Here is a 12,928-nt window from a genome sequence, read left to right on the forward strand (position 1 = left end):
AGTGTCCAGTTGAATGGCATTAAGCACATTCACAATATCATGCAACCGTCACCACTAACCAGTTCCAAAACACCTCCATCACCCTGGAAAGAAACCCCAGACCCATGAGCAGCCCTCCCCACTCCCCTCCCCAGACCTGGCACCCACTCATGTGCTTCCCGTCTGGATGGATTTCCCTGTCTGGACATTTCCTATCAAGGGACTCATACAGTGTGTGGCCTTTTGTGTCTGGTTTCTTTCCTTAGTGTAAAGTTTTTCAGTTTCACCCAGGTATTAGACCTTCCTTTTTTGTTTTGTTTTGTTTTGTTTTGTTTTGTTTTGTTTTGTTTTGTTGCTCAAGCCATCCTCTTACCTCAGTGTTCCGAGTAGCTGAGATTACATGTGCGTGCCACCACGCCCAGCTAATTTTTAAATTGTTTGTAGAGCTGGGGTCTCATCATGTTGCCCAGGGTGGTCTTGAAGTCTTGGGCTCAAGCGATCCACCCATCCCGTCCTCCCTAAGTGCTAGGATTACAGGAATGAGCCACTGCGCCCAGCCCAAACTTCCATTCTTTCTAAGGCTGAGTAATATCCCATTGTATGGTAAAGCACATTTTGTTGGTCCATTCATTCATTCATCTGTGTACCAGTATGTGAGTCGTTTCCACCTTTTGGCTGTCGCGAGTCACGCTGCTGTGAACATTCATGTACAAGTTTTTGTTTGAACCCATGTTTTCAATTCTTTTGCGTGGACATCTAGGAGAGAAATGACTGGCTCGTGGTGTCCACCAAACTGTTTTCCACAGGGGCAGCAGCATTTCACATTCCCACCAGTGACATAGGAGGGTTCCACCTTCTCCCCATCTTCAACAGCACTTATTTTCTGGTGTGTCAGTGCTGATGGGGGGGCCATCCTTGTGGGTATGAGGCAATATCTCCTGGTGGTTTTGATCTCTTTTGATGTGCTGAGTGGCCATTTGCCTGTCTTCCTTGGGAAAATGTCTGTCCCAGCCCTTGGCTTGGTGCTGAGTTGGGTTGTTCGTCCTTTTATTGGTGGGCTATAATGTTCTTTATGTATTCCAGATCCTAGATCCTTATCAGCTATGCGATTTCTACACATTCTGTCCCATTCTGTGGCCTGTCTTCACTCTCTTGATAGTGTCCTTAGATGCACAAATGTTTTAAATTGTGATGACGTCCAGTTGATCTATTTTCTTGTTGTTGCTTAGAGATGATGAAAATTTTCTTAGAGATGATGCAAATTTTCTGGAATTGGAGACTGGTGATGGTTGTGCAACTCTGTGACTATACTAAAAACCATTGAATTATCTACTTTAAATGGGTGGACTGTGTGGTGCGTGAATTATATCCCAATAAAGCTATTAGAACAAAGTGAGGGAGAGCGCACAGTGTCACCTCCAAGTGCTCTGGCTTCCCCACTCCCACTCAGCCTTCCCGCACTCCACACCCTTGGCCTTGGCGTCTCTGTCCCCCACCCACCTGGCTCCTCATGACTGCCATCCCAGGGCCCTCAGGGCAGGGTCCTCTGCAGAACGCCCAGGGCTCCCCAAAGGCCCAGGCCCAGCCCTCCTTCCTGCATTCAGTGGACTGGACCACCAAGTGCACCCTGCCTGACCTCCCCACCCACAGCGCTCTCCCGAGAACTCTGCCAGGCGCAGCGTTCACCGCCAGGGCCAGGACCACCTCCTCCCTGGAGCCATCCCTGCTGGTGTGGGGGCCTCAGCCCTCTTTCTGTGCTGCTTTTTTGGTGGGCACTGGGGGACACTGAGGCACTGAGGATAAAAGGCCCAGCCCAGCTTCACTCTGCTGGCTGTGCATACATGAGCAAGTTACTCCCCCTACTCCCATGCCTCAGCTTCCCCGGCAGCATGGAGATCACAGAATACTTATCTCTGGGGAGGGGTGTGAGGACTCTGTGGGTGATTCCACATCCGTAGGAGGCCCTCCGTCTGCACAGCTTCTGTTATGATAATTTCCTTCATCACCAGCCTCCTGTTGAGTGGCAGCACCTGGCACTCACAGCCCCACTGGCTTCTTCCACCACGCCCACCTCTGTGGCCCTCAGCTCCTTTGCTCCCTCCTCTCCCCACCTGAATCCTCCTAGTCCTGTCCCTTTTGAGAAACTCCTGGAGTCATGAGTGCTCTACTGAGGCTGTGGCTGCCTGAATGTGGTTATAGCGATTGTCCACAGACTTCAGTTTTTGCCCATGTTCCACCCCCTTGTCCCATGAAGTCTCTGGTGGAGCTGCCATGAGCCGCATACTCCTGCCTCCCTCTCTCCTGGTCTCTCAGCCTGCAGCAGTGCATGAGTGTCCTGGTGCCTTCAAGCAACAGAAATGGATTCTCCCCCAGTTCTGGAGGCCAGAAGTCCAAATCAGGGCCTGGGCAGGGCTGAAGCCCCTCCAAAACATCTCAGGCAGGACACATCCTGCCTCCTCCAGCTTCTGGTGGTGGCCGCCAGTCCTTGTGTTCCTCGGCTTGCAGCTGCCCCTCTCTAATCTCTGCCTGTTGTCACACAGCGTTCTCCCTGTGTGTCTGTGTTCTCACACGGGGCTCTCCTCTCTGATAAGGACCCCAGTCCTTGGCTAAGCCCCCAATCCAGTGTTACCAGAGCTGTTTCCTGTTGTTCTCTCCCCACCTCCACCTCATCTCTGCCCACCCCCTGCCTAGGTGCACCAACATCTTAAACAGCAATGGCGAACTCCGAGGCTTTCGGCCTCGGGACCGGGACGACATGGTGAGGAAGATCATTGAGCCGATGGCTTGCGATGGCCTCCGCACCATCTGCATCGCCTACCGGGACTTCTCTGCAGGCCAGGAGCCCGACTGGGACAACGAGAACGAGGTCGTGGGTGACCTCACCTGCATAGCTGTCGTGGGCATTGAGGACCCCGTGCGGCCCGAGGTAGTCCCTGCCTTCTCTGTGAGCTGCCCTGGTAACTGTGCCCTCTGCCCGAGCTTGTCCAGACTGGTAGGGGTGGCCTTCCTTCACACATAGTTGCTGCGGTCCCTCCGTAGTACACTTGAGCCCTGTCCTGGGTGCTCTCGCCCTGGCACCCGCACAAAGGCTCTGTCTTGCCTGCTGGAAGGCCTCTCCTGCTTGGCCTATGGGCCCAGCTCAGGCTCCACCTTCTACCAGGTGAGAAGGTGGCAGTGGCAGAGAGACCGTCGACATTTGGGATCTGATCTGCCCAGGACTGATGGACTGGAGGTGGTGCTGAAGCCTGAGGGGACACAGGTTTAGGGGACAGGGTGGGCGTTTATTGCTTGAGAGTTTGGCTGGGGCTACTCAACAGTCAGGACGTCCCGTGGGGAGCTCATAGCAAAGGTCCTGGTGGGAGAGGGAGCCCAGAAGCATATCTCCATATGGACGATGCCACCAGGGGAGTCCAGACGAGGGAGACCTTGAGGTCTGTGTGGCAGATGGCACAGCCTTGACGCTGGGAAGTCACTTTGTTGTTGAAAGATCCCAGAGCCTGGAGGGATCCAGGCCTGGAGGATGGCCAGCCCCGGAGGGAGAGTGTAAGGTGTGGGGTACCCCTCTGTCTCCCCAGGGCCTCTGCATGGCACCCACCTCTGTCAGAAGCAGGGCCACTTTGATCCTGCCTATCACCCTGAGAACTTGTATTTGTAGGAGCCACCCTGGGGGTGCAGGTGTAACCCGGGAGGAGAAGCTTCTGGGCTCTCCTTTGGGAGACAGGTATGCATGTATTGGATCACGTAGCAAAGACACTTGATTCAAAGACAGTGCATCTAAACACCAGCCATGGGGTCATGTCAACAGAGCAGCCCTGCGCCCCGAGGAGAACATGGTCACTACGCCTGGAGAGGGAGCACCTCAAACCTGCCCTGGGAGAAAATGGGTGGTAGCGGAGGACAGGGGAGAGAAGTCCAGCGAGGGCAATGGGCCCCACGATGGTGGGCAGTGGCGTGAGTCCCGGACCCCGCTGAGCCTGGGAGAGCAGAAGAAGAGGGTGCTGGTGAGGTGAAGCAAGGCCACACTTGGGGACAGGCTTAGAGGCCTTTCCCTTCAGGAGCCATCGAGTCCCTCTGTTGGACCAGGGAGCAACTGAAGCACGGAGCGGAGGAAGGAATCTTGCCAGAGGGTCCTGGGGAAGAGGGCCAGCTCCTTCTCAGCTTTCGAGTGGCTGAGAGAGAGTCCAAGTGGTAGACCACAGTGACAGGGCCAGGCTGTGGAGGCTGGGCAGACCCCCACAAAGACTGGCCAGCCTGGTGGTGGCTGAGGACACACAGAGGGCCCAGTGAAGCCCTGGTTGCCAACAACAGGCAGTAGGCACAAGGGCCTCACTGAAACCTGCCAGGGTGCTTGGAGATGTGGCACGGCTGCAGCCAGAGGAGGGCCCGCGGGGCTGGGCCCTGGGGGGCCACAGGAAGCCTGTGGCAGGGGTGGTATTGATGCTGGAGCTGGGCCAGCGGGGGGCACTGGCAACTTCTCCAGACACCTGGCTGGCTGCTGCGCTGTGGGGCCTTGGGGAGAAGGCAGGGAGCAGGGCTGAGCAGGCGAGGAAGGACAGCCTGGCCTGGCCCTTTGGGGCCCTTTGGGGGTTTCTTCCTTTGGGGAAGAAACCAGGCTACACACACTGGGCCTGAGGAGGCAGGAGGCCTGGGTTCGCAACTGCTGGTTTTCAGGCTCGTCACGGCCACTTGGTGGCAGCAGAGGGTGGCTTCCAGACGTTTCAGGGCCAGGCATTCACTGGCTCAGAGGAGAATTGTCTTTCTGTGGCTCATGATCTTGTTATCCAGCACCCCAAGATCCTCAGAGAGTAGAAAGTGTCCCCGAGGCTGACAGCGAGGCCACTTGGTGGTATTCGCTGCAGGGACCATTGGATCACTCTGCCACAGCCTGAAGCGGGGCCCCAGCTGTCTCCCTGGCAAAGGTCACAGCCCCCCTGCCCATGGCCTCAGGGGCTGCCAGCATGCAGGGACTCCCAGGTCAATGTCCTCCTCTGGCCTCTCCCGGCTGCCCCGCCCCTGGCTCCTGCTCTTGCGTGTCTACTCCACCCACCCCAGGCTCCCTAGGCTTCTGCACTCACCCGACAGTGCTCACAAGCCCCACTGCCTAGGCTTGACCTCCTCATTCAGGTTCCCAAACTCTGAACCTGGCTCCTCTTCTCCTCTCCCCTTGCCCCTCCACCTCAGTGGCATCAGCTGCCTGACCCTGTCTCTCTGTCTCTGAGCCTGAAGAGCAACTCCCTGTCCCCCCACCACTGGGACAATGCCACCACCTCCCGGCCGGTCTCCTGGCTTCCCGCTCTCAACCCTGTGCAGTGCTTTCCACTCAGCACTGGGGAACCTCTTTCTCTTTCTCCAGAATCTAATATGATGCAGGTAGCCCCCAACTTTTAACAAATTTTTAACTTGGTGCAAAGGCGATGCGCATTCAGCAGAAACTTTACTTCGAGTCCCATACAACCATTCTGTTTTTCCCTTTCAGTGCAATGTTCAGTGAGTTACATGAGATAATCAGCACTGTATTCCACAGTAGGCTTTGTGTTCAATGCTTTTGCCCAACTGTAGGCTAATGTAAGTGTTCTGAGCACGTGTAAGGTGAGCTGAGCTAAGCCATCTCTGACTTATGGTATTTTCAGCTTATCATGGGTTTATCGGGACCTAACCCCATTGTAAATTGAGGAGCATCTGTGTTTGAAAAAGGAAATGTGCACTACACAACCAAAGCTATGTTCTGCTTCCCCTGGAGAGGAGAGAGATATGTTGTCCTGCAAAACTACACTAGGAAAAAGATTAACTCCTGAGAAAAATGTCTTAGGTTTTATATTGTTTTAAAATATCATAATAAGCTACAGAGGCAAGTGAGAGAGGAGTCCAGGTGCCCACCCTAGCCGTGGTGGACCCTCTGGCTACCTGGGAGCCCTCAAGGTGGCTGAGGGTGCGAGGCCCCCTCCTCCTTCTTCTTTAGAGCTATGTCCCCTGCCAGCCTGTCTGTAACCCAGGCTGACCCTGGCTCAGCAGCCCCGTGTCTGTTTTCCAGCTGGAAAATGAGGTTGACAGAGCTGGGTGATTTCTATGGTCACCCAGGTGACCTTTCCAGACGTGAGTCTGATGGTGCCCCTGAACAGCGTAAAGCTTCCAGTGACTTTTCCCTGCCATGTTTCTGCCATCAGGGCCTGGATCTGTGTCGTCACTGGTCCCCAGGGCCTGGCACTCCCAGGGCCTGACACAGTGAAGGAGGCAAGCGCCTGCTCATTGCGGCTTGGCTGGGGCGGGACAGCCCTGCCACCCTCTGGGCCTCCTCTGGGCCCATGCCTCCACAGGGGCCCTGCATGGGGACCCATGGTTTGGCTTTACTGTCATCTCTGCTGGACTTTGGGCTGGCCGCAGATCTGATGGAGGAAGGGGTACTGCTTCAACCCAAAATACGTCTTGCCTCGATGACCCCACCCACCTCTCTTATCTCTTCTAGGTCCCTGAAGCTATCCGAAAATGCCAGCGTGCTGGCATCACAGTCCGCATGGTGACTGGAGACAACATCAACACGGCCCGGGCCATCGCAGCCAAATGTGGCATCATCCAGCCCGGGGAGGACTTCCTGTGCCTGGAAGGGAAGGAGTTCAACCGACGGATCCGCAACGAGAAAGGCGAGGTAGCACCCAGCTGTCTGCCACCCCAGACCCTCCTCTCCTCCCCCCAGCCCCCTGTGTGCCCGCCCTAGCTCTGCAGCGTCCTTGTGCTTCCCCTCCCCAGATAGAACAGGAGCGGCTGGACAAGGTGTGGCCCAAGCTGAGGGTGCTGGCCCGGTCGTCTCCCACCGACAAGCACACGCTGGTCAAAGGTAGCCGAGGTCCCACACCCCTTTCCTGGGGTGGCCAACCTGAGGTTGTCTGCTTCCTGACACCAAAAGCCAGGTTCCCAAACAGGTCCCCAGGGCCTGCCTAGGAAGCTGGGTCCATTTGTCCCATTAGCCCAGAGCAGCAGGGCAGGGGCCCATGAGGGAACTGGGGTTCGGGGAGGGCCAGTGACTCACTCCAGGTCACACAGCGAGTCTCTAGAAGCAGTGGGTCTAGAGCCAGGGACCCAGGGTCGTGTCCCCAGGCCCTAAGCAGATCCCTACCCTCCCACCCTGTCACTCAGTGAGACTTGCTTACGTATTTGGGGGTAGGAGATGATCCAGGTGACAGGGAGCACAGATGACTGGGACAGTCAGGACGGGGCAATCCTGAAGGGTTTTCGCAGCCAACCTACCCCCATAGCTCCCTGGGCTACACAGGGTTGTGGTGACAGATGGCCCCAGCCCTGCCCTGCCCTGATTTGTCTTGCAGGGATTATCGACAGCACCACTGGCGAGCAGCGGCAGGTGGTGGCTGTGACAGGGGATGGCACCAACGATGGGCCGGCCCTCAAGAAGGCGGACGTAGGCTTCGCCATGGTAAGCCACCTGGTGCCAGCCCAACTCACCATGGCAGATGGGGCCAGCGTCTGTCCCATGGACATTAGCTTTGTACCAGGAAGTGGGAGCCAGTGTTGGGGCAGGTTGCAGAGTGCCTGAAGGTTCTTTCTCTCACATCCTGGCCACTTGGGCCGGCGTGGGCTTGGCCAGTCAGGGGACATGTGGTTAAAGGCATCTGCTGTGATGCCCAAGGTGACAGTGGGCCCCAGACATACTGTGGAGAAGAAGGGGAATGGGGGGCAGGGGCTCATCACTGATGGCATTGCCCACCCCCAGTCCTCTCTAAATGGACTGTCATCCCCAGATGAGGTAAGCAGAGTCCCCAGATGTGCTCTTCCTCTGCACTTCCTTCCTGTTGCTCACCCACTGAGTAGGGTGGCCCTGCAGACACCACCCGCATGGCAGGTTGCAGCCCCACAGCCACTGAAAACAGCCGCTGAACGCAGCAACCTGGCGAGCGCCCCTCCCTGCCCTACCGAAAAGGAGCGCCGCCCGGGGAACCCAGCCCAGTCCTTCCCAGCACCTGTAGCCCAGAAGGGAGCTCCAGCCCAAGCTTCAAGAGGTGGCAGCTGTCACAGGGCCAGGCTTGGGGCAGAGGAGAGGGCTGAGCAGCTTGGCACAGCTGCAGCTGCGCCTGCATGGGCAAAGACCCACCCGCCCAGGGTGTCCTCATGTAGGACTTCCCACGGCTCCTTAGCCAACAAGCGTCTCTGGAGTGCTAAGAACAGACCACACTGCTTGGTGGCCACGTGGTGGCAGCTGGGCTTTATGTGTTTATGAGCAAAGCCCCCCTCACTGTGACATGTGACAACTTACTGTTCATAGTACTAGAATGTGTTGCATAAAAACAACAACAACAACAAAAACAATGCTGTTGTTGGCTTTGGGGGACGGGGTGGGATGTTATTCAGAAGGGGAGGGCAGGGAGTCAGCCCAGGTAGGCCAGGTGATCGGGGGGTCTGGGGAAGGGGCCCCCACAAACACTCTGTGTGTGTGAGTGTGTGTCACCCTGCAGGGCATCGCAGGGACCGACGTGGCCAAGGAGGCCTCCGACATCATCCTGACCGATGACAACTTCACCAGCATCGTCAAGGCCGTCATGTGGGGCCGTAACGTCTATGACAGCATCTCCAAGTTCCTGCAGTTTCAACTGACGGTCAATGTGGTGGCCGTGATCGTGGCCTTCACAGGCGCCTGCATTACTCAGGTGGGTACTGGGGGCTGCCACGCCCCCGCTGTAGGACACCTGGGCTCAGGCCTGAGGGCCAGATTGTGAGAGTGAGGGTTTTGTTTTCTTTGCTGCAGATTATTTTAGTTGACATCAAATTCACATGCCAAAAATTCACCATTTTCAAGTATACAATTCAGCACTCAAATTTTGAGAACATTCACCATGTTGTGCAACCATCGGCTCTATCTAGTTCCAGAAGACTGTCATCATCTTAAAAAGAAACCCTGTGCTCTTGAGCAGTCATCTCCCCATTTCTCCCCCAAACATCCCAGCCCCCAGCAACCACTCATGGGCTTCCTGGGTCTATGGATCTGCCTGTTCCGAACGTTTAATTCCTGTGGGATCAAATCATATGTGGCCTCTTGTGTCTGGCATCTCGCTTAGCACCGCGTTTTCAGGCTCACACACACAGAGGGCAGGACCTTCTGCCTTTTCATGGCTTCATAACACTCCATGGCACAGATTGCCACATTATGTACGTCTGTCCTGATGGACACATGGCTTGTTCCCAGTTTTTGGCTCCTGTGAATGGTGCTGCCAGGAGCATCTGTGTATGAGTTTCTGCATGGGCTGTGCATCCCATGGGAACCCTTTCTCAATAGTCCCATTTTCCCCATTGGTGAGTGTCCAGATTTTCTTCGCCCCCCCCCCCCTTAGAAAGAGGAGGGCAAATAAATACCTATTTGTTGCTGAGAGGGATTTAAATTGCCTGCTGATCAACTTGGTCTTTTCAAAAAAATTTTTTTAATTGAGATAAAAATCACCTAACAAACTTCACCAGAACCATTTGAACCTTATGAAAGTACCTAACTCAGAGGTTTATATTCCTCCATAATGTCGAGCAGCCATTGCCACTGTCTATTCCCAGAACACTCTCATCACCACCCCAAAAGGACACCCAAACCCCGTGAGCAGTCACTCTCTACTCCCTGAACCCCAGCCCCTGGCACCCACTCATCTGCTTTCTCTCTCTATGGATTTGTCAGTTCTGGAAGTTTCCTATGAATGGAATCAGACAGTACGTGGCCTTGTGTGTCTGGCTTCTGTGAGGCTGATTTTTAACCAACAACTCAGAGGAGCTGAGAAGGAAGGTCCAGTTCAGAGTTTCTGCCTCCTCCTGCCCCTGAGGTGCAGGAGACAAGGAGAGCAGCCCTCACTCTGTTGCCCCCAGTGGCAGACCCCATCGTCGGGCTGTTTTGTGGTCTGGGGTTTTTCACCTCCTGCGAGGGATTTGGAGCACACCTGCTGCCAGGTGAGAGAAGGGAGGCGGGCACATGACAGCCCAAAGAAAACGCCCTGCTAGCGTAAAGGCAATGTAGGGATGGAGATGTCTGTTTTCATGGGCATGAAATCCTGGTGATGTGGACCCCATGAGGAGCCCCCAGGAGCTACTGCGTTTCCACCCCCAACCCTCCCGGGCAGGCGGCCCATGGAAAGGTGACTGCCTCCTCTCCGTAGGACTCTCCTCTCAAAGCCGTGCAGATGTTATGGGTGAACTTGATCATGGACACGTTTGCCTCTCTGGCCCTGGCGACGGAGCCACCCACGGAGTCGCTGCTGCTGCGGAAGCCGTACGGCCGTGACAAGCCCCTCATCTCCCGCACCATGATGAAGAACATTCTGGGCCATGCCGTGTACCAGCTCGCCATCATCTTCACCCTACTGTTTGTCGGTAGGCTGGCCAGGGGCACAAGGGAGGCCTTCGGGACACTGTCGCCACCACCTCGGGCTCAGATTCTGTCTGGTGTGTCTCCACTTGTGTCTCCGGGCCCAGTACGGGGTGAGACGCTGCAGTTCTTGACTGGACGGCACACAGGGGAAGGAGCAGATGGGCCAGGCTAGCAACCCTGCAGCCAGGCCTGCTGGTAGCCTATAGCTCTTTCTCAGCCTCTCCTCCCAGGCCCCTGAGCAGCTGAGAAACAGTTCATGTCTTAACATCCTGCCGATGGCTGTGTAGAGTAGGCAGCCTCTACCCAGCCTCAGAGTGGCCATGGTAACCCTAGGAACAGAACAGCCCACATTTACCCTGTGAAGATTGCTCCTGCGGAGTGACTGGGGTGTCGCGCTGGAAGCTGTGAGGGAGGGGGGCTTGCAAGCGAGAGGAAGAGAAGGAGGGCATCTGAGGATAGCCAGCATTAAGAACATCCCTTCTTAACCTCTTCCTTCCTGCCCTCAGGCTCAGGGTCTGGCCCCTGGCCCAGTGGGGTCTCAGGACTCTGGTTGGTTGAGCCTGGGGTAGGTGTGGCTGCCTTGGGCCTTGGCTGTGAGCTGGAAGTGGCCGTCCCCTGAGACAAGGGACCCATCTCGGGAGCTACACATGGCAGTCTCGATCCTGAGTCATGCACTGAGGTGACTGCCTGAGTGGGGAATGTTGCTTTCCAGGGGAGCTCTTCTTTGACATCGACAGCGGGAGGAACGCGCCCTTGCACTCGCCACCCTCAGAGCACTACACCATCATCTTCAACACCTTCGTCATGATGCAGCTCTTCAACGAGATCAATGCCCGCAAGATCCATGGCGAGAGGAACGTGTTCGACGGCATCTTCAGCAACCCCATCTTCTGCACCATCGTTTTGGGCACTTTCGGGATTCAGGTAGGAGGGGCGGCTCTACTCTTGGCATCTGCCACTTGCAAAAGGTGGAGGTGGTGGGCTTCAAGGCCTCATGTCCACCCCTAGTACTGGCCTCCCCACCTCCACTCCCAGAAGGAGCCCCACCCCACCTGGCTTTCTTGTAGCCCCCTGTCCTCTCTGCATGTCGGAGCGGGCCTTCATCTTCCAAACATTGCTGGCCTTGCCCTGGGTTAGCGCGCTGGCTTCCAGAAGGGTTTCGTGAGCCTTCATCAGAACTAAGTTTTCTCACAGATGCTGAAAGGAGTCCTCCCTGGCTCCCTCTAGGTCTGCCGTTCCCATTTCTAGCACTTAATTCCTTGGCATGAGGCTGCCATAGCTCCAGAAGTTTCTTTTGGAGATGCCCTCTGTGCCCAATGTTGACACACTAACCTCTGCTTAACACAGTGCTGTGGACAGGCTGGTCAGCCCCACTGTCTAGGAGAGGCTAAGTGTTCTAAAATATAGTGTATTTGTAGAAAAAATGAGCTATAGTAAGTCCAACAGGTCAGGAGACAGTTGCTATTGAAAGACAGTTTATGACTCACAGATCCCAAGAGGAGAGCACATGCCACACCATAGGAGCCCACATGGGAGAGTACCAAGCAGGAGGCAGGGTGTGAGAGCTGTGGACAAGAGCCTTTGCTGTGGTTCCCTCGGGGAGGAGCGGGTGAGGCAGGGCTGGTAGGCTCAGGACTGGCTAGGTTGCATCATTGAAGCAGTTCTAGGGCATAGGGGTGCTCCCTGGCTGTCTGGTACCTGGTCTTGGGTAATGAGCACAAGGGGATAGTGGCCGGGACTGTGACAGTCCAACAGAGGACAGGGTCAGTTTACATTTGGAAAGCTCGCCTCTGGGAATTGAATGCCTCCTGAGGAGGCAGGAGGCCAAGGCAAGGTGACCCCAGCAGGTTCTAGGGTCCTCCAGAATGAGGCGTATCCAGTGTGCCCACAGTGTGGGTGTCACAGCCTGTCTTGCTGAAAATAGGAGCATGGTCAGTGGAGCTGGGCCCGATTCCGAGGCTGGAGTCAGTAGGTGCCTGGCACCCAGGGGCGGTGGAGGCCATGTGCTGCTCTGTCATGGCACCCCCGGCCTTGTGGTTCTCTCGCAGGGAGCAGCCTATGCACCTGGGCGAACCGACCAGGGTGGCTGGGCCTTCAAGGGGCTGGAGAACAAGGGTGGCTCAGGAGCCGCAGCTGGACCTGCCTCTCTCCCACTTGCCCTTTGCAGATTGTCATTGTCCAGTTCGGCGGGAAGCCCTTCAGCTGCTCCCCACTATCCACGGAACAGTGGCTCTGGTGCCTGTTTGTTGGTGTTGGAGAGCTGGTCTGGGGACAGGTGAGTGACAGCCCTGCCCCTCATTCCAGACTGCCCTGCAGACAGCTTCTGTGATGGGCCCACTTGCCCTAACCCTGCTTCAGAGTCTTGGGGTCCACACCCCAGGAAGCACACTGCGGGCTCAGGCCTGTGACACATCAGGACCCAGGGACAGGCCACAAGGGAAGGTGTCAGCAAAATAATGCAAAGGAACATGGCTGGGATATGACAGGGCCCAGGAAAACTGCCCACAGCTCCCCTTTCTATGATAAGAGCCAAAAATTGCCCCTTCAAAATGGGTAGGTAGTTTGGGAAATCCCCACATATTTTAAATCAATCAAACGGCA

The 12,928-nt window shown here is 55.9% G+C and overlaps 1 protein-coding gene across 8 annotated transcripts in view; it reads left to right on the forward strand.

Annotated features, from left to right (window-relative positions):
* ATP2B3 (ATPase plasma membrane Ca2+ transporting 3) overlaps positions 1-12,928 on the forward strand; it is a 66,058-nt gene that overhangs the window by 32,773 nt on the left and 20,357 nt on the right. For all 8 annotated transcript variants that reach the window (XM_045383725.3, XM_045383721.2, XM_045383723.2 and 5 more), the window contains 8 exons: positions 2,671-2,905; positions 6,443-6,622; positions 6,724-6,811; positions 7,299-7,405; positions 8,442-8,633; positions 10,116-10,329; positions 11,040-11,251; positions 12,495-12,602. In XM_045383725.3, coding sequence (XP_045239660.1) covers positions 2,671-2,905; positions 6,443-6,622; positions 6,724-6,811; positions 7,299-7,405; positions 8,442-8,633; positions 10,116-10,329; positions 11,040-11,251; positions 12,495-12,602 — 1,336 coding nt within the window. The remainder of the gene's footprint in view (positions 1-2,670; positions 2,906-6,442; positions 6,623-6,723; positions 6,812-7,298; positions 7,406-8,441; positions 8,634-10,115; positions 10,330-11,039; positions 11,252-12,494; positions 12,603-12,928) is intronic.

Source organism: Macaca fascicularis, chromosome X (assembly GCF_037993035.2).
Source record: "Macaca fascicularis isolate 582-1 chromosome X, T2T-MFA8v1.1".
NCBI classification, from domain to species: Eukaryota; Metazoa; Chordata; class Mammalia; order Primates; family Cercopithecidae; genus Macaca; species Macaca fascicularis.